Below are 21,947 nucleotides of genomic sequence, written 5' to 3'. Positions count from 1 at the left end.
CAATGAGAGCAACATTCCAGAGCTGAGATTGTGATGTCATAATTCCTCATTCCACAGTGCCTCAGAGCCAACCTCATCAGTGATGTCACAATGGCTTGATTGTCCTATACTTAGCTCTTGTAAGAACACAATACACTCCCTCTGTATTCGCTGTGATAGGGATTAACAGAACCGCAAATATAGAAAAACCACAAATAACTTTTTCATATGTTATTCGCTATTTTCTATTAAAAACCATCATGAATATGGTGAAACCACAAATAACATGATGGGAGACCTGGCCTGTTCCTGTAGGAGAGGCACAACAATGTGAAGAAAGTGCTGGGAATAAGCGATTTTCTCTGTAAGGGGATAGATTCCATACAAACGTAAGGAAGTTCTTCTTTACCCAGAGAGTGGTGGAGAGCTGGAACGCTTTTCTGGAGTCTGTTGTAGGGGAAAACACTCTCCAGGGTTTCAAGACTAAGCTGGACAAGTTCTTGCTAAACTGGGACATATGCAGGTGTGGCTGGACTCATGTAGAGCACTGGTCTTTAACCTGGGGGCCACCACGTGAGTGGACTGCCGGGCAGGATGGACCACTAGTCTGACCCAGCAGCGGAAATTCTTATGTTATTATGTTCTTATGTAAACGCTTTGAATCAGCGATTTCTCTTTGCAAGCTGACAATTTGGGGGGAGGAGCCAGCAAGCTAAAAATTGCAAATAATCGAAACCGCGATTGCTGAAACCGCACATACGGAGGGAGAAGTGTAATAGCCATACTGGGTCAGACCAATGGCCCATCAAGCCCAGTAGCCTGTTCTCATGGTGGCCAATCCAGGTCACTAGTACCTGGCCAAAACCCCAGGTGTAGCAATATTCCATGCTATCAATACAGGGCAAGCAGTGACTTCCCCCTTGTCTCTCTCAATAACAGACTATTGACTTTTCCTCCAGGAACCTGTCCAAACCTTTCTTAAAACCAGCTATGCTATCTGCTCTTACCACATCCAATATAGTGAACACCACTAGATGCTGAATTTGGAGATTCTGTTTTGATCTAGCAGTTTTCTTCCAATCAGAAGCAGACCTTGCTTAGGAGATCCCTGTATTTCATAGCGGGCCACCTCTGCTAGTGGCTGTGTGGATGAGTATGAGTGGCTAGATACATGGCGAGTGTGTGTTTGCTGTGACTAGGATGGTGGTTGTATGGCGTCAATTGCGACATGACTATGGCTGGGGGGTGTTTGGACTATCACTAGATCCTCTGGTTGTTTTTCCCTCTAGTTCAGGGGTTTCCAACCTGCGGCTCAAGGGCCGCATGTGGCCCTGTGAAGGATTTTGTGTGGCCCCGGTCGAGGGCGATGCAGTGTTTTCCTCTGCTGTCCCTGGGTGTTTACCATCTTGCCGGCTCCCTCCTCTGTCTTGCTGCAGTGTTTGCGCATTTGTGCGGCCCCAGAAACATTTTATTCAGCCAATGTGGCCAGGGAAGCCAAAAGGTTGGACACCCCTGCTCTAGTTGGCTCATCGTTGTTCAATAATGTTATTTGTACCGCTCCTGATTGTTTGGTCCATTTTGCAATTGCTAATAAATGTAAATATATATATATATATATATTAAAAAAAGAAGCAGACCTTGCTGGGGCCATGAAATCATGAGTCTTCATTAGTAACTACTTTGGGGAAGTTCCCTCATTTTAATTACATTACATTAGGGATTTCTATTCCACCATTACCTTGCGGTTCAAGGTGGATTACAAATGGTTTGTCCGGAGATTAGAAGTATTTAGGGAGTAGTTTGTACATTTCTTTGAGTTGTTAAGGATTACATCTGAATTGTTATAGTATTAGAAGTACATATGGAGTACTTGCAGGTGATGCTTGGGACATTTCTGATTGAGTTAGTTCGGTTTTATGTGTTTTTATTTCTTTTTTGAAGGTTTTGTAGTCTGTGGTCGAGGTCAATAGATTGTAGAGTTGGGGGTCGAGTGATGCAGCTCAAGTGGCTAGGAGGTTGTCGTACAGTTTTTTTCTTTTGACGTTTTTGGTTGGAGGGTGTGTGAATGGTGCGTGGGTTCTCCTATGTCTGGTTGAGGTGGATTGAACTAGTCGATTGTTCCAATAGGTTGGGCTGTCTCCGTTTATTGCTTTAAATAGTAGGCAGTAAAATCTGAAGTGTATTCTCGCTTGTATTGGGAGCCAATGTGAGTCGTGGTTTGCCTCTGTGATGTGGTCGAATTTCTTCAGTGAGTAGATCAGTCTTAGGGCTGTGTTTTGTATTGTTTGTAGTTGTTTTATCATGGTTGCTGTGCAGGGGAGATATAGTATGTTGCAGTAGTCTATTAGACCTAGGATTAGGGATTGTACCAAGAGTTGGAATTGTTTTCTGTCGATGAATTTTCTGCCTTGCCTCCCCTACCTAGCCACTGTAGTGACAGTCCTTGACCAGGATTCCCTCTACAACCTGGTATCTGTGCAACTAGAGTCGAATCTGAAGTTTCTAGGTCTCCCTTTTCCCCGAAGGGAATGTAATCGTCACAATAATCCAGGCCAGGCTGTGGCAGGAAGCAGTAGGGTAACCTCTATTAGTTGGGCACATTCTTGCTCACTTTAATATCGGCTACCAGAAAAGCACAGTTACTTACTGTAACAGGTGTTATCCAGGGACAGCAGGCAGATATTCTCTACATGTGGGTGACATCATCTACGGAGACCCCTAGCGGACGTTCTCACAAGCAGCTTGCTTGAAGATCTTCAAGCTTGCAAGTGTACCGTGCATGCGCGAGTGCCCCTCAGCGTGGCCTCAGTTCAGATAGCTAGCAAAGAAGCCAACCCGGGGAGGTGGGTGGGTTGCGAGAATATCTGCCTGCTGTCCCTGGATAACACCTGTTATGGTAAGTAACCGTGCTTTATCCCAGGATAAGCAGGCAGCATATTCTCTACATATGGGAGACTTCCAAGCTAACCACAAGGGATGGTGAGAGAGTTGGCAAGTTAGGAGAACAGATGTTGCAAAACTGACTGGCCAAAATGGCCGTCACACCTGGAGAAAGCATACAGACAGTAGTGAGAGGTGAAAGTATGAACCGAGGACCAAGTGGCAGCCTTGCAGATTTCCTCAATTGGAGTCGAGCGGAGTAAAGCAACAGACACCGCCATCGTTCTGATCCTGTGGCCCGTGACTCGACCCTGCAGGGAGAGACCAGCCTGAGCATAACAGAAAGAGATACAAGTGGCCAACCAGTTAGAAATGGTCCACTTGGAAACAGAACACCCCAAGCGATTAGGATCGAAAGAGATGAACAGCTGGGGAGCAGTACGATGAGGAGCAGTGCGCTTCAAGTAGAACGCCAGCGCACGCTTACAGTCAAGGGAATGCAGAGCCACCTCTCCAGGATGAGAATGTGGCTTTGGAAAAAACACAGGAAGAACAATGGATTGGTTGATGTGAAAATCCGAAGCAACCTTAGGCAAGAATTTAGGATGGGTACGGAGAACCACCTTATCATGATGGAAGACAGTGAAAGGCGGGTCTGCCACCAAGGCCTTCACTGACCCGACGGGTAGAAGTGAGGGCAATAAGAAACACAACCTACCAAGTGAGAAACTTCAAGTGAGCCCGTGCCAGCGGCTCAAAAGGAGGCTTCATCAGTTGAGCAAGGACCACGTTGAGATCCCAAACCACAGGAGGTTTAAGGGGCGGATGAACGTGAAAAAGGCCCTTCTTGAAGCAGGAAACCACAGGATGAACAGAGAGAGGTTTCCCATCAACAGGCTGATGAAAAGCATCAATGGCACTAAGGTGGACTCAAATCGAAGAGGACTTGAGTCCAGCGCCAGACAAGTGCAATAGATAATCCAGGACAGACGACAAGGAGACAGATTGCGGGTCTAGGCGCAGCTGAGCACACCAAGAAGCAAAACGGGTCCACTTCTGATGGTAACACTGGCGAGTGGACTCCTTCCAAGAGGCCTCCAGGCCATCCAGCACAGACTGGGAGAATTGGAACGAAGGCATCAAGTCTCGAGGAACCAAGCTGTTAAGTGCAGAGACTGCAGGTTGGGATGAAGCAGAGATCCCCGACCCATATGTAAGCAGAGAAGGAAAAACAGGCAGCAGAAGAGGCTCCCTGGAACTGAGCTGCAGCAGAAGGAAGAACCAGGGCTGTCGGGGCCACCGAGGAACTATCAGAATCATGGTGGCGTGCGTGGATTTGAGCATGACGAGTCTTCAGAATCAGAGGGAATGAAGGGAACGCATACAAAAACAGGTTCATCCAATCCAGAAGGGGGGCATTCGCCTCGATCCTGTGGAGTGCGTAGACCCTGGAGCAGAAGCGGGGCAACTTGTGATTGAGAGGGGACGCGAACAGATCGACATCCGGAGTCCCCCAACGAGCAAACACCTGACGCAGGGTCGAAGAATGGAGAGACCATTCGTGAGGCTGCAGCAGATGATTCAACCTGTCCGCCAGGCAATTCTGCTGGCCCTGAATGTAGACTGCCTGAAGGAAAATGTTGCGGCGGATGGCCCAATCCCAGAGCCGCATCGCCTCCTGGCACAGAGACCAAGACCCCGTGCCCCCTTGTTTGTTGATATAATAGATGGCAACCTGGTTGTCCATGCGAACCAGCACCACACGGTTGCGAAGCAGGTGACAGAAAGCGTTCAGAGGGAGGAAAACCGCCCGAAGCTCCAGCAGATTGATATGACAAAGGCAGTCGGCACTGGACCAAAGACCCTGACGCGAAGACCGCCCAGATGAGCGAAGGCCGACGAGTCTGTCGTGAGGACCTTCTGTGGGGGAGGAGCATGAAACAGAAAACCTCTGGAAAGATTGAAGAGAGCATCCACCAGTGGAGAGACTGCTTCAACAAAGGAGTCACGACAACGAGACAAGAGACAGGATCCCAATCCTGGTTCCATTGAGAGGCCAGCGTCCACTGAGGAATGCAGAGGTGAAGACTGGCAAAAGGAGTCACGTGAACAGTGGAGGCCATGTGGCCGAGTAGGACCATCATGAGCTGAGCCGGGACCGAGGCCAGGAGGGCCACCCACTGACACAAGCGGACAATGGTCAACTGACGAGGCCGAGGCAAGAAAGAGCGGAGGCGAACCGTGTCGATGAACTCGAGAGACTGGGACGGACAGAGATGAGATTTGGGAAAGTTCACCTTGAAACTGAGACACTGAAGGAGGAAAATGGTTTGATTCGTCACTCGCAGAACCTCCTGGCGAGAGGACGCTTTGATCAACCAATTGTCGAGGTAGGGAAACACCTGCAGCCCTCAGAGACGCAGGGCCGCTGCCACCACGACCCGACATTTCGTGGAAACCCTCAGAGAGGCCGCGAGGTCGAAGGGAAGAACGCGATACTGGAGGTGGAGATCCCCCACCCTGAATCTCAGATACTGGCGAGAGGCCAGATGTATCGGAATGTGTGTGCACGCCTCCTTGAGGTCCAACGAGCACAGTCAGTCCCCTTCGTCCATCAGGGGATACAACGTAGGAAGGGTGAGCATTCTGAATCGTTCCTTGACCAGAAACTTGTTCAGGGCTCGGAGGTCCAGGATCGGACGCAGATCTCCCATTTTCTTGGGTACTAGAAAGTACCGGGAATAAAACCCCGTATTCCACTGGTCCGGAGGAACCTCCTCGACCGCCCGGAGGCGAAGGAGGGCCCGAGCTTCCTGCAGAAGGAGAGGCAGCTGAGACCAGGCAGAAGTAAACTCTCTTGGTGGAAGGTCCGGGGGTACGCGACTGAAGTGAAGGGAGTACCCTTCCCAGACAATGGAAAGGACCCAACTGTCTGTCGTAAGACTTTCCCACTGAGGATAGAAATGATGGAGATGACCCCCGATGGGAAGGTTGAAGGCTCCAGGGAAGGGAGCTGGCAGGCTCAGACAGGAATTGTCAAAAAGACGGCCCAGGCTTCGCCGGCTTGACATTACTGTGGAGGCTGAGGCCATTTCGCAGGCGGCCGAGAGAACGCAGGAGTAGATTTCTGCGGATACCTCCGAAGAGGAATTTTGTAATGCCGGGAAAGGGGGAGTCTTCGGCTTAAGTCTCATCAGAGAGGCGAAGGACAGTTCGTGTTCTGAGAGGCGCTTGGTGGCCACTTCAATGGAATCGTCAAAAGAGTTCATGACTCACGCAAGGGAGCTTGGCAAGATGATCCTGGAGGTTCGGATCCATATCGACGATCCTGAGCCAGGCGAGGCGACGCATGGCTATAGCAAAGGCCGTGACCCTCGAGGACAACTCGAAAGCATCGTAGGCCGCCTGAAACATATAGAGGCAGAGCTGGGAGAGTCTCCTCAAGAAGACAAAACTCCTGACGCCGAGAAGCTGACATGTCCGCTTGAAAGGAGTGGAGGGCTTTCACACAGAATCTGAGATAGGACGTGAAGATAAAATTATAGTTGAGGACACAGTTCGCCATCATTGAATTTTGATAAAGGCAGCGACCAAACTTGTCCATTGTACGGCCCTCCCATCCCGAAGGAACAGCAGCGTACACCTTCGAGGGGTTGGTCTTTTTCAAGGAGGACTCAACCACCAAATATTGGTGAGAAAGCCGAGATCTTTCAAACCCCTTGACCAGGATTGTCCAGTAACGGGATTCCAATTTGGAGGGAATGGCCGTAACCGCATAAGGTGTCTCCAGGTTCCGGAGAAATGTCTGTCGAAGAACCTGATGTAGAGGCAAACGCAGCGCCTCATGAGGCGAATGAGAAACACCCATCTCCGCCAGGTATTTCTGGGTATAACGGGACTCAGATTGGAGGTCCAGATTCAGGGCCTTACCCATGTCAGAAATGAAACGAGCAAAGGAGGAGGTATGAGAAGAAGAGGCCACATCCTCTGGCGGGGACCCCGATCACGATCTGGGGGTAGCAGAGAAAGAGGGAGAAATTTCCCTCGAGTAGTATGCCGGAGCTGCGAATGGGAGATCGAGGAGACTCGACTAAACCGCCTCAGAGGTGTCGAGGAACAACCCCGGGAAAGGTGTATCGGAAAGGACCATGGAGTCCGAGGCACTAGCTTGCGCAGCCTCGGCAAAGACGGAGTAAACGAAAACTCCCCTATAGGCCTCGAAGAGGACCCCTGGGAGGCGCCCACCAGCTTCGTCGGGGAAAGCGAACCAGCTTCCAATTCCAAGTCTATAACAGTAGCCGTGGTCTTTGGGGTCGGAGACCGGCCCCGAAGGGGCGGAGAAGACCGCAGATTTTTGGAAGGGGCGAGCCTCGACAAGGTGATGAAGAAAGACAGGTCCCCTTCCGAGACCCTCGAAAAGTCACAGGCCCCAAATCAGGGGACGAAGAATCACTCGAGGCGACTGCGAGTCTTGCAGGCACATCTCCTAGACCCGAGAGAAGGACGCTCAGGCTGGTCAGACCGGGACTGGGCCGAGACCGAGGTCAGCGGCGTCGAGGTTGGGAGGAGTTGCCTCACCACTGAGGAAATCTGCATAGTAATGATAGCCTTAAGCATGTCCTCGAACATAGGCACCGAGAACAAGGGAGGTTGGGTCGGAGGTGCAGCAGTGCGCTCCTTCGGAAGCGACCTCAAGGAAGAGTATTCTCTACGTGAGGAGGCACGCTTTGTATGAGATCTCGACGAGGCCGATGAGGCGGCACCCACGTGAGACTCCGAGGAAGGCATCTTTGCCAGCATACCTGAGGAGGGAAGAGGAGACTTACCCGAGGCCGGTGTAGCAGGAGGAGCTGAGGCCGAAGCCTTCAAGGCCGAGGCACACAACGACGATGCCGAGGCCGAGCTCGAGGCCTATCCCGCTGGATCCATCGGGCCAAATAGTTGGAGAATCTTGGCCACCCTCCGACAAAGAGCCCGCGGTTGTAAAGTCGCGCAACATGGGCACGATTCGGCGCGGTGCTCCACGCCCAGGCACTCCACACATCAACGATGGGGGTCGGTGATGGAGATCACCCGGTTCTTAAACCCGGAACGAGGCCGGGACATAAGAAAAAGGACGACCGCGGCCCCGCAAGGCCAGGCGGCCAAAGCAAAACCGGTCAAAAAGACAAGGAAAGCAAAATAAACATGCGAGCACAGCGACTCACCTGAAATAAAACAAATAAGCGGCGGTGCAAGAGGGACAATGAGATCGCGCGAAGCAAGGGAGCAGTGCTTCTGGTTCCGCGCAAAACATAGAACTGAGGGTGGGAGGGGCACTCGCTCATGCTTGAAGCACTTGCAAGCTTGAAGATCTTCAAGCATGTCTGTTTGCGAGAACGTCTGCTAGGGGGCTCCGTAGATGACGTCACCCACATGTAGAGAATATGCTGCCTGCTTGTCCTGGGATAATAAACAAAACCAGAACACCAAAAATAGGACTTTTGTTCAACTTAGCAGCAAAACTATTTGGATAAGTACAGTTTAAGACAAGAGACTTCTGAGCTATTACAGTTTGAATCTGAAACAAAAGGGCCTTTTATTTGAATGAGTTCGGTCTTGGTATATGAGGCCTACACTATAGAAACCTGCTCTTGCTCCTCTGCAACGGATATAAGATTACTGTTCTCCTAAACCCAGAGCATGCCCCTCTGCTCTGAAGGGGTTAAAACTCTCTTGTACTTCTTTTTTTTTTTTTTAATTCAAATAGAAAGCTTTACTAAACAATTTGCAAGAAAAACTAAGCATGCATAAAGCTTGCAGAACCCAAAAAACAAAACAAAAAGAAATGTAGAACATAATACATGCTCTGGTGGCAGGAGGGAGTGGGCATCCCTCCTGCCATTTTGGGGGAGAGGGGTTTGGGGGAGGGGAAAGGCAGTGGCTCCAGGGTGCCTGGCGCAGGGGTGTTCTGCGTGGCAGTAGGGATTGGGCATCCCTCCTGCCATTTTTTTCATTTTTTTTATGGGACACATATTTTGCCATTGTATTAACACATGCAAAATATCTGTGCCATTGAAAAAATCCCCCCCCCCGAAAAAAACCCAAACAAACAGGCAGACCTGTCAGTAACACAGTAACTGGTGCGAGCAGCATCTTCAACCACCTGCACGCACCGGCCTCATATCCCCTCTGATGTCACGACAGGGTCCCGCGATACGGAAGTGACATCAAAAGAGAGCCAAGACCAGCCAAGCAGGAGGGTGGAAGATGCACCGGCAAACCTTAGAAGAGGTATGTGGTAGAGGAAGGCCAAAGAGGGGGGGGCAGAAAGGAGAAGAGGCATCGGCAGGAGGGAGGGGGCGGAGATGAGGCGAGGCACCGGGGCATTGCAGTTCAATGCAGAGAAGACGATTCGTTGCGGCCATTTCATCGCGGCTGTGTTGAAACGTCTCGCAATGAACAACTGAGGTGAATCGTCCCATTCTGTAACAATGTAGAGCATGACAGTGAAATGACATGAAAAAGACAATATATAGAGGGACATTTTTGAAGGTGTAGTCTAACTCCACCCATGTTGCCAGAAGAGTTGTGAAGTCAGTACAGTACTTCCCTGAAATTCAATTTAAAAAAACTGTGAATGCGGTTTTTTGCCTGTCAAAAGGCAGGGGAGGCAGGAAAGGGCAGCTGGAGCATCTCTCTCTCTCTCTCTCTCTCTATCTATCTATCTATCTATCTATCTATCTATCTATCTATCTATCTATCTATCTATCTATCTATCTATCTATCTATCTATATATATATATATATATATATATATATATATATATATACATTAAGAATATAAAGTACATTTATCATTTTGAAGATGGAATCAGAATTGGTACATTTTTTACAACTCCACCTCATTTTATGCTTCAAAATTTAGTAATTTAGAGAAATTTTAAGTACAAATTTATGCAGTCAGCCCTAGCAAATCTTCAAAGAAGATAACATAGGAGCATGACTCTGAAAGTTAAGAGCATAAATCCTTTGCATATCAGGCCCTGTGTTTTTTCTTAAAGCAAGCCTCTTTGATGTCTGCTTCACATATATACATGGTGCCTCGCAAATATGATCTCTCTCTTCTCTCACCATCCCTGAAAATCATCAGCACGCGTCGGGCCACCTCCTTTGAAATTACGGCCCCCACAGCATGGAATTTCCTACCACTTCATATCAGGTCGGAAAAAAAAATCTAGATAAGTTCAAGGGAAATTTAAAGTGCTATCTCTTCCGTGATGCATATAACTGTTGAAAGACTTGGAATCAGCCATGGTCATTTAATAATCTGCACTCCCTTGTTTCCCTATTGTGGTTTACCCTTCTTCTTCTCTTTACTTTTAAATTGTAGTTCATATTGTTTCACGCGTGTGATGTATTGTTTAGCCGGTAATTATTTGTTCATTGTTTTCCCCTTTTTTTATACAAATTGTAAAACGTTTAGAAAACTTGATTTGCGTTTTATCAAAATTTTAATAAACTTGAAACTTTCAGACAGAGTGGCAGCCTCTGAGGAATGCAATATCAGTCTTTGTGTGCAATGCATGGGTGCCATACCTGAAGCCTGCGGTGATGCCTCCACCTCCAGGTTGGCAGCAAACCTCTCACTCTGAGCCCCCAGGACTCCCACAGGCAGGGTCTGGTCCCCAGGAGCCAAGTCTCCTTCCAGCTCTTCGGTGATGGGAAAGGTAATGTCGCTGACAGGCTCCTCCTTGATCTTCACAGGTTTCAAGTCCTCTGTTGCCTTTTCTGGGTGGATGATGCTCTCATATTCTTCAGACAGCTGCTTGCTGACCTGTCGAGGAATTATTTTTAAACATTTAAGATGTTGGTGCAAGCAGAGAGGCATGCTCAAGAAGATTACACAACTGAAATTTAACTAAGCAGAGCCGGCTTAAGGCATGAGCTGGGTGAGGCACTGCCTCAGGGCACCAAAGTTCAAAACAATCAAAAGCCTACCTCAACAGCTCACCCCTCACAGCAGTGAAAGCGTGTTCCTTTGCTCACACAAAAATTGGCTCAGGGCACCACACTCCTTGAGCTGGTCCTGTATCTAAGACTAGCAAAAACGAATAGTATGGTACAAACTAAACTAAACCTTAGGTTTATATAGCGCTTAGCTCGGCACGGTTTACAAGAAATTAGAAAGGAGAACAGATACAATATGGATTTGGAATAGTATGGAGAGGAGCAGAATTAGCCAATCAGATGGCAAGGATTTGCATATTTGTGGTTTATTTTCCTTTATACTGAGGGAATTAACTATGGGTCAGATTCTATAAATGATACCCTAACTAAAATCCACACCTAATCTAAATTACTTCAATTAGCTTAAATGATGTGGTAATTGACCGCACCATTGAAGTCATTTGCTGAAATTCTTATACATGCAAATTGGTCAGTTGATCAACCAACACCCCCCAGGTACCTTTTGTAGAACAGCAGCAAGAGGAATGCCCAGTCCCTCCTGCCAGCAGGTCCGCCTCTTCCAAAATGGTGAGCTTTTCCCTTCCCAGTGCATCCTGGGATGCACAGGGGAGGGGCCTAAGGTCCTGGTTGTTCCAAATACTTAAGGTCCCAGTGCATCCTTTGGGAGGGGCCTTAGGTATCTGTGCATTCCAGGAAGCAGTTGTGCCCCTTGAACTGTGAGACCTGTTTGAGAGCAGTGGCTATAAGCCACAGGACTCATCAACATACGCCGGACTGAAGACAGCAACAAGTCCCTATTAGAGTGGGCTGCTGTGCAAGTTCAGGTTAACCGTCTGTCACAAGATGACCATGGCAAAGCCAAATAGAAGGGTCAGAACCCTGAACAGAGTCTATGGACTTTCACAACAAACCTCAAATCTCTGACCAACTGACTTTCCCGCAAAAATTCAAATTGGTGGACTGCCCTGTTCCCAATCAGGTCCGTGAACCCACACTGAAGACTTCAGTGCATACCCCGAAGAAAGCCACAGCACGGTGGCTGAAACGTCGGTTTCTACCTGACAAAGGCGCAGCGAGACCCAGAAACCTGCAGCAAGCATCCCTCACATGGTCCCTGTAAGGTTAGACCCCCCCCCAAAATGGGGTTATATTGCAGCGGCCTTACACTCTGCAAGGTCCCGAGTTCAATAGCCTCACAGGTGAGAGAGAGATAGAGATGGATGTTGCAGAGAGGCTTTTATAGCTTGGAATCTTATTCTAAATATAGAAACTATTGTATTTCCCAGTATCTTTCTGTTTATAATTTGCAAACTATTTGAAACAATGGTTAGTTTAATTGATAAGGAAGGTGTGATATTTGCAGGCATTGTAGATGGGATTAACCTCTGGCTTCTTTTTCCCATTGAAGTAGCCTATCTTCTTGATAAACAATCCAGTCTGGCTGGATGCTTAATGTATGTAAATTCTGTACAGAAGCATTTAGGGTCTATCTGCATCAACATTCCAGAGTCAGATTGATATAATTTCCCATAGACCTTTGCTGACGTTGGTTAGGCCAACCGAAAATGCTGACTGCTAGCAATGCTAGGCTGACAGTCCCCACAATAAACAGAAATTGGTTAACCCCCCTGAGGGGACCACCAAGACATCTGCTTGCCCTGTCCTAAGCAGATCGGATAAGTGTAGTCAGGGAGGGAGAGGGTTTAGACTACACTGGTCAGAGGAGGGTTGAGAAAAATTCAGCAGCCAGGGAGAGATGGGAAAGGGAGCAAAGTGCTAGGGATACTCTTTTTTTTTTTTTAAAGAGAAGGCTATTTACCTTTGAAAGATACCTAAAAAGAATTGCACTTCAAAAGACAGGCATGTGTTTTCACAGGGTCTGTTGAGCATACGTTCTTCAAGACAACGGTGCTATGAGGCCTGGGGCCTTCTCAAAACCTGTACTCTCTTTCCTTGGTTTCTCCCATAATATTAGCCTAGGTCAGTGTTGGGTTTTCTTTGTGGCTGGGGCAGTTTAAGGATTTTATGACAAAATTAAAGTTACGACCTGGACATGAATTTTCAGACTGTAGCACATATATTCTCACCTGAAGCATGTAGCTGTGGTAATCCTTAATGCGATGTTGCCAGAATTGCTGCAGGGAAAGCACACTGCCGATGCCCATCTCGTGGAACACCTGCTCCATGACGTCGGAGAAGGGGGTCTGCCCAAGCCTAGCCTCTCGGTCCACTGCAAATCTCAGCAATTTCGTGAACTTCAAGCAGTACTCGTGCGCGATGTCTGTCAAGGTCTCCAGGACACTTTCATTGGCAGAATCAAATCCTGTGTGGGCCAAGACAGTGGCGACTGACTGATACAGCAGCTGCCGACAAGACGTCCAGCTCAGCTCAGTCACGGGCTCTCCCTTCCCTCTGATGGCACAGACAACAGAAAGAGGGTATCAAGCCTTAAGTGCAGTGAAAAACAAACAGAGAGGAACAAATCTTAGCCGTTTATCCTCCCTACAAGACCCCTCTTCTTCTCCCCATATGCCTCATCAACTCATCCAGCATTTTCCTTTCTTTCTGATTCCCATAACCCAGGGGTGTCAAACTCAATCACGTAAGGGGGCCGAAATCTAAAACACAGGCTAAAATCGCGGGCCAAATTTTTTATTAAGATACTTAGGGCTCCTTTTACGAAGGCGCATTAGGGCCTTAACGCGCGGAAAAGCGCGCACTAGCCGCTACCGCCTCCTCTTGAGCAGGCGGTAGTTTTTCGGCTAGCGCGCGCTAATCAGGTGCGTGCGCTAAAACCGCTGGCGCAGCTTTGTAAAAGGAACCCTTAGTCTTGGTAGAGGTATAGATCCTTCCTCACCCCAAGACACCATATCGCGCGCTATCCTCGTGCATTAATCCTGTTCTGAAAATAACAAACACGGTCAGGCACTTGTGTGGAGCGCCCTAGCTTTTACACTGGGACTGGGTCCTTCTGCCTACAAATGGGATACTGAGGCAGCATGGTAAGGCACTTGGAGAGCTGCTGAGACTGGGGCTGCACTGTCAAGTGCTTGGATGCCGCACAGGTACTGCGGGCCACATTAAACGGCTAGGCGGGCCGGATTCATGTGTGCCATAACCACTGTTCCCTCTAAGCTGAGCAGGTGTCCTCCAGCTGCATTGCTACCACTAGGGGGTGGAATATTTTCAGTCGCTAAGAACAGGTATGTTCCCTGAAGTCCTGCAGAACTTGCCTGTCCCTCACAATTGAAAATGTGACAGTAAAACAACACCCTCTATTGGTGAGACTGTGGGTGGAGGACTCCTATGACAAATGGTACAACTACTCCCTTGTCCTCCACCTACTTCAAACCTGTACTTTTGCCGGTCATTAGGCGATTCCCTAAAAGCAAAAGCTGAGTCTTATCCTTCGCCATCAGGGCTGTAAAGAGAAGGGTTTACTTAATAAACTCTTTGATCAATGGAATTAACTATGTTACGTTAACCTGCAGCTATTTATTTTTTAAAAATCCTGAGTGGAATAGAACGGGTACAAGTGGATCGATTTTTCACTCCGTCAAAAATGACAAAGACTAGGGGACACTCCATGAAGTTACAGGGAAATACTTTTAAAACCAACAGGAGGGAATTTTTTTTCACTTAGAGAATAGTTAAGCTCTGGAATGCGTTGCCAGAGGTTGTGGTGTGAGCAGATAGCGTAGCTGGTTTTAAGAAAGGTTGGGATAAGTTCCTGGAAGAAATGTCCATAGTCTGCTATTGAGAAAGACATGCGGGAAGCCACTGCTTGCCCTGGATCTGTAACATGGAAAGTTGCTACTCCTGGGGTTTTGGCCAGGTACTAGGGACCTGGATTGGCCACCGTGAGAAAGGGGCTACTGGGCTTGATGGGCCATTGGTCTGACCCAGTAAGGCTATTCTTATGTAAAATTATTCTGCACTATTTACCAGTCTAGACAAAGTACAAATAAAACACACATAAAATTACTAACATACAAAGTCAATGACAGGGGACCCAAATATTCATAATGTTCTTAATGCCACCTATTCAAATACAGATACCTGGGCCAGGTCTTATATCCCGAAAGCTTTCTGAAATAAAAATGTCTTCAGGTTCTTTTTAAAATCATCCCATCTTTTAATTGCACATATATTCAATGGCAGATTATTTTATAATCAAGGACTAATAATGTAAAAAAAATGGACAACTTATATTCATCCAAAAACACATCCAATAAATTCCTGGACTCAAATCTAAGCAATGAACTGGCTGATGTAAATGCAGTGACAAAGATATCACAACAGAAATCTGACCAGCGACAACCTTGAAAACTAAAGGGTCCTTTTACTAAGGCGCACTAGCCGTTTTTAGCACGTGCTAAACACTAACGCATCCATAGAATATAATGGACGTGTAAGCATTTAGAGCCCGCTAAAATGGCACGCCTTAGTAAAAGAACCCTTAAAAGTAAAATTTTATATTGAATACAAACCTAAATCAATAACCAATGCAATTTCATGAGAACAGGCAAAATATGTTCAAATCTAGACTAGAGAGTTACGCGGGGACAGAAATCCCACCCATCCCCGCCAGGATCCTCTCCGTCTCCACCCATCCCCTTCAGGATCCTCTCCGTCCCCACACATCCCTGCAAGGAATTACCTCCATCCCCTCCCGTCCCCATAAAAAGCAGCAATTACTTCTGTCAGGATCATCAATTCCACAGTTTCTTTTGCTGTTTCCCTTGTGGAATCTCTTTGGTGAAACCCTTGTTTTGTTTTCTGTTCAGGTAATTAACTTATAAACCCCCTCTTTTACTAAGGCTGACGTGTCCATTATATTATATGGACGAACCCTGCTTCCAAAGCCTTCCATCCCTGTGGGAGTCCTGTGGGCCAGAGGGGGGGTCCCCGTGGGAGTCCCGTTGGTTAGGGGGGGATTCCCGCGGGACCTGCAGGATTCTCGCAATCCCCGTTCCCATGCAGACCTCTAATCTAGACAATCCATATAAAATAAGTGCAATTGCATTTTGAGCAATCTGTAAATTCCGTTGATAATCCACTCAACAAACTGTTTTGCAATAATCAAAAATAGGAATACTTTGCGCCCCTAACCTGAAATTTTGATCCTGAAGATAGTTGTTTTTAACCGTCTCAACAATTTTAGCTTCATAAAAAAAACATTACCCACCATTTTCTGAGCCTGATATAATGCAGAATCAAGCACAATTCCTAACTATTGTATCATTTTGGATAATTCTATCTTATCTCCATCAAAAGAAAACGAAGTGGGAACATCAGCAGTAGGATGTGCAGCAAGAAACATAGGGGTCCTTTTACTAAGGCGTGCTAGCCGTTTTAGCGTGTGCTAAATATTAGCGTGCGTTAAACGCTAACACATCCATTATAGTCTATGGACGCATTGGCGTTTAGCGTGCACTAAAACGGCTAGCGTGCCTTAATAAAAGGACCCCATAATGTCTTTTTAACATTTAATTGCAAATGATTTGCTCGTATTCAACAAATAATTGTTCTAAGATATAAGCGCAACAAATCAAAAACGCTTACTGATTGAAGTTTCCACCTTAGAAAAAAATTGGACATCATCTGTTTATTGGTATTAGACCCCTAGTATGTATAGAATTAGGACACAACCTTGTATCGTAAAATTGTTCTGTAACCTGTTAACTATATTTTATGCTTACAACGAGGGCCGCAATCCAGTCGGATTTTTAGGATTTCCCCAAGAAATATGCATGAGATCCATTTGCATACAATGGAGGCAGTGCATGCAAATAGATCTCATGCATATTCATTGGGGAAATCCTGACAACCCGACTGGATTGCAGCCCTCGTTGCCCACCCCTGGTTTAACCTCTAACCTGTTCTGAACTCCCTAGGGAAAACAGGATAGAAAAGGAATTAAATCAATCTATCTACATAGAAGCGATACTAAGTCCCAATCCATTCAGTAATTTGCACAAAGGTTTCATAAACATATTAAATAGGATCGCAGATAAAGCAGACACTTGTGGTACTCCAGTATCACAATCCAAACAATCTGACTTCATACCGTGTTTCCCTAAAAATAAAAGTCTTATATTAATTTTGGGCCCAAAAAAGGCAATAGGTCTTATTTTCGGGAGGTCTTAAATTTTTTCATGTATAATGATCATCTCTCCCTTCCTCTCCTCCATCCCAATTCTTCCTATTTAGTTTCTCTCCCTCACATGTGTAGCATCTTTCATCCCCACCCACCCATTCCCTTGTGCAGTATCTTTCTATCCCTCCCTCACATCCCTTGCAGCTTCTATCCCTCCCTTCCTCCCATCCCATGTAGCATTTTTCTATCCCCCCTGCCGCCACCGCGCTTCGAGACAGGGCGTCCCAACTTGTTTGGATCAAAGGAGACGAATAGTTGAGGAGTAGTTCTATGTGGTTTGGTGCGATCCAGGTAGAAAGCCAAAGCACGTTTACAGTCCAGAGTGTGAAGAGCTGATTCTCCAGGATGAGAATGAGGCTTTGGGAAAAACACTGGAAGTACAATGGATTGGTTGAGATGAAATTCAGAAACCACTTTAGGCAGGAATTTAGGATGAGTGCGGAGGACCACCTTGTCATGATGGAAGACTGTGAAAGGTGGGTCCGCCACCAAGGCCTGAAGCTCACTGACCCTGCGAGCAGAAGTGAGGGCCACTAGGAAAACCACTTTCCAAGTGAGAAACTTTAGTGGAGCCTTGTTGAGAGGCTCAAAAGGAGGTTTCATAAGTCGAGAAAGGACAACATTGAGATCCCAAACCACTGGAGGCGGTTTGAGAGGAGGATTGACATGAAAAAGTCCTTTCATAAATCTGGAAACCACAGGATGAGCAGAGAGAGGTTTCCCCTTTAGAGGCTGATGGAAAGCCACAATCGCACTCAGGTGGACTCGTATAGAGGTTGACTTGAGACCAGACTGAGACAGATGTAGAAGATAGTCCAACACAGAGGATAGAGAGGCTCGCCGAGGCTCCGTAGAGTTGGAAACACACCATGAAGAAAATCTAGTCCATTTTTGGGAGTAATTGACGAGTAGCAGGCTTCCTGGAAGCCTCCAAGACATTCCTCACCCCCTGGGAAAACTGGTGAGGTGTTATGTTGAGAGGAACCAAGCTGTCAGGTGGAGAGAGTGCAGGTTGGGATGAAGCAGTGATCCTTGATGTTGAGTAAGCAGTGAAGGAACACTGGAAGAAGGACCGGCTCCCTGCTGCTGAGTTGAAGTAGAAGGGAGAACCAAGGTTGCCTGGGCCACCGAGGAACTATCAGAATCATGGTGGCATGGTCGGACTTCAGCTTGACCAGAGTCTTTTGAACGAGAGGAAATGGAGGAAACGCATACAGAAAGCGATTCCCCCAATCCAGCAGGAAGGCATCTGCCTCGAGGCGATAAGGAGTGTAAATCCTGGAGCAAAACTGAGGCAGTTTGAAGTTGTGGGGAGCCGCAAAGAGGTCTATCTGAGACGTCCCCCACTGTGCAAAGATCTGATGAAGGGGGTTGGAATGGAGAGTCCATTCGTGAGGCTGGAGTAGACGACTCAAGTTGTCTGCCAAGACATTGTCCTTCCCCTGAATGTAGACAGCCTTGAGGAAGGCATTGTGGCGAACCGCCCAATCCCAGACTTTGAGAGCTTCCTGGCAGAGGGAGGCCGAGCCCGTGCCCCCCTGCTTGTTGACATAATACATGGCGACCTGATTGTCTGTGCGAATGAGGACCACCGTGTCGTGAAGCAGATGTTGAAACGCTTGAAGAGCACTGAAGATGGCTCTGAGCTCCAGTAGATTGATTTGATGGAGTCGGTCCGCACTGGTCCAGAATCCCTGAGTGCAAAGACCATCCAGATGTGCCCCCCAGGCATAGGTCGAGGAATCGGTCGTGAGAACCTTTTGGTGGGGAGGAGTGTGAAACAGCAAACCTCTGGATAGATTCAAAGAGGTCATCCACCAAAGTAGAGACTGCCGAAGAGCAGGAGTGACGAGGATGTGTCGAGACAACGGATCAGACACTTGAGTCCATTGAGATGCCAGGGTCCACTGCGGGATCCTGAGATGGAGTCTGGCAAACGGTGTCACATGAACTGTAGAGGCCATATGGCCCAGGAGGACCATCATGTGTCTCGCTGAGATGGACTGGCGAGAAGACACAGACTGGCAGAGATGAAGAAGAGCCTCCATGCACTGAGGAGGAAGGAATGCTCTGAGACGGATGGTATCCAGGACCGCCCCGATGAAGGGGAGCGACTGGGTAGGCTGTAGATGAGACTTGGGAAAGTTGATCTCGAAGCCCAAACTCTGTAGGAAGGAGATAGTGGCCAGGGTCGCCGATATGACCTCCGGGCCCGAGGGGGCCTTGATGAGCCAGTCGTCGAGGTAGGGAAAAACCTGAAGACCACTGCTCCGGAGTGCCGCGGCCACCACCACCAGACACTTCGTGAAGACTCTTGGAGACGAGGACAGGCCGAAAGGAAGCACTCGATACTGCAGATGTAGATGTCCCACCCGAAATCTGAGATACTTGCGAGAGGCCGGATGAATAGGAATGTGAGTGTAGGTCTCCTTGAGATCCAGAGAGCACAACCAGTCGTTCCGCTCGAGGAGGGGATAGAGAAGCTAGGGTCAGCATGCGAAACCGTTCTTTGACCAAGAACTTGTTGAGGACCCTTAGGTCCAGAATGGGTCGTAGGTCACCCGTCTTCTTCAGAACAAGGAAGTACCAGGAGTAAAACCCCCGGTTGTTTTGGTCCACAGGGACCGGCTCGACGGCACGAAGCCGGAGCAAGGCCTGAGCTTCCTGAAGAAGAAGGGCGGTCTGAGTCAAGTTGGAAGGATACTCTCTTGGAGGGTGGTCCGGAGGAACCCGAAGGAATTGAAGAGAGTACCCTTCCCTGATGATAGTAAGGACCCAGAGGTCGGTTATCGCCTCCCATCGATGACAAAAATGATGGAGCCGCCCCCTGATGGGAAAAACAGGGGGAGGCAGAACGAGACTGGTTATGCTCTCGAAGGGACAGTCAAAAAGGCTGAGGAGCCTTGGGGATAGTGGACGGCTGAGGCTTTTGCTGAGCTTTCTGAGGGGGCTGCTACTTCGCAGGTTGCCTCGCAGGTGGAGTTTGCCTCGGTTGATAACGCCGTTGATATATTAAAGGCGGTCGAGATGGTCGAGACTGCTGAGGCTTCGGCTTCGGCCGAAGAATGGACTGAAAGGACTTTTCATGATTAGACAGTTTCTTCGTGACGGTCTCGATGGATTCGTCAAAAAGATCTGCCCCAACACACGGGACGTTCGCCAGGCGGTCCTGAAGATTCGGGTCCATGTCAATGGTCCTCAACCAGGCCAACCGGCGCATCGCCACAGAGCAGGCCGCCGCCCGGGCCGAGAGCTCGAAGGCATCATAGGAAGATTTCATCAACTGAAGTCGAAGCTGGGACAGCGAAGCAACCACTTCCTCAAACTCAAAACAAGCCTGGGATTCGACGTAGGGTGTAAACCTCCGAAGCACAGGAAGAAAAAATTCCAAATAGGTGGCAAAATGGAAATTATAATTCAGAACTCGGGACGCCATCATAGAATTCTGATAGATGCGTCGTCCAAACTTATCCATTGTTCTGCCCTCGCGGCCTGGAGGCACCGAAGCATACACCTGGGCCGGATGGGACCGCTTGAGCGAGGATTCGACCAGGAGGGACTGATGTGAAAGCTGAGGTACCTCGAAGCCCTTATGATGCACCGTGCGGAACCGAGCATCCAATTTCCCAGGGACCGCAGGGATAGAGTACGGAGACTCAAAACACCTAGAACATAAGAACATAAGAACATAAGCAGTGCCTCCGCCGGGTCAGACCACAGGTCCATCCTGCCCAGCAGTCCGCTCCCGCGGCGGCCCAAACAGGTCACGACCTGTCAGAATCATCAGAAGGGGCTCCATTGCCACCTTGGCTTCCCATTTAAGTCCTGCCTTCCTATCGAAGCCCTAGCCCTCCGGTCTTTCACATGCACGACCTGGTTGGTTTTTACTCATTACCTGGTTAACTTTCTATACTTGTGTTACATCCCAGCTCCTCCTTCAGTATCCCATGATCCCTTTATCCCTCAGGAATCCGTCCAATCCCTGTTTGAATCACTGGACCGTACTCTGCCTGATCACTTCCTCCGGTAATGCATTCCAAGTGTCCACGACCCTCTGGGTGAAAAAAAACTTCCTTGCGTTTGTTTTGAACCTATCTCCCTTCAGTTTCTCAGAATGCCCCCTCGTATTAGCTGTCCCCTTCAGTCTGAAGAATCTGTCCCTATCCACCCTCTCTATGCCCCTCATGATCTTGAAGGTTTCTATCATATCTCCCCTGAGCCTCCTTTTCTCCAGAGAGAAGAGCCCCAGCCTATCCAGCCTCTCGGCGTATGGGCAGTGTTCCAGCCCTCTTACCATTCTCGTTGCTCTCCTTTGGACTCTTTCAAGTACCGCCATGTCCTTCTTGAGGTGCGGCGACCAATACTGAACGCAGTATTCCAGATGTGGGCGCACCATCGCTCGATACAGTGGCATGATGACTTCCTGTGTTCTGGTTGTTATGCCCTTCTTTATGATGCCCAGCATCCTGTTGGCTTTTTTCGAGGCTGCCGCGCACGAAGGTCTGGTCGAGGAGCTTGTGCAGCGGCAGGCATAAGGACTCGGCTGGAGGACGAGGCAAATGCATGGTATCGAGGTACTCCTTGGAGTATCGAGAGCCAGAATCGAGGGTAATGTCCAGGTCATCCGCCATCTGCCTCAGGAACGAGGAAAAAGACAGTTGGTCCGCCAGCGCCGGTCTTCGAGAAGGGCTGGAAGAAGTCGAGGCCTCGGGCTCCACTGAGGCCTGAGAACAACAGGGTGAGTAAAAAACTTTGGGGTCCTCGAACTCCGATCCCGGAGGAGGAGACCCAGCCGAAGCAGAGTACCCCATACGAGGCAATTTCTTCTGAGGAGAGACGGTCGAGTGTCGAGAGGAATGCCTCGAAGAGTGCCTGGATCGATGCCCCTCACGATGCCTGGATGGGGATCGAGCCCGTCTGGTAGAATACTGATCCCCCGAAGCCTCCACAGAGCAGATAGGACTGGAGGCCGTAGATC

At 48.4% G+C, this 21,947-nt stretch overlaps 1 protein-coding gene across 4 annotated transcripts in view; it reads right to left on the bottom strand.

The window, feature by feature from the left end:
* The window catches only part of SUPT7L (SPT7 like, STAGA complex subunit gamma), a 34,605-nt gene that overhangs the window by 884 nt on the left and 11,774 nt on the right, over positions 1–21,947 (bottom strand). For all 4 annotated transcript variants that reach the window (XM_033936861.1, XM_033936864.1, XM_033936863.1 and 1 more), the window contains exons 3-4: positions 12,897–13,221; positions 10,438–10,675 (exon numbers count right to left, since the gene is read on the bottom strand). In XM_033936861.1, coding sequence (XP_033792752.1) covers positions 10,438–10,675; positions 12,897–13,221 — 563 coding nt within the window. The remainder of the gene's footprint in view (positions 1–10,437; positions 10,676–12,896; positions 13,222–21,947) is intronic.

Source organism: Geotrypetes seraphini, chromosome 3 (genome assembly GCF_902459505.1).
Source record: "Geotrypetes seraphini chromosome 3, aGeoSer1.1, whole genome shotgun sequence".
In the NCBI taxonomy this organism is placed as follows: domain Eukaryota; kingdom Metazoa; phylum Chordata; class Amphibia; order Gymnophiona; family Dermophiidae; genus Geotrypetes; species Geotrypetes seraphini.
This window is presented reverse-complemented; position numbering and strand designations above follow the sequence as displayed.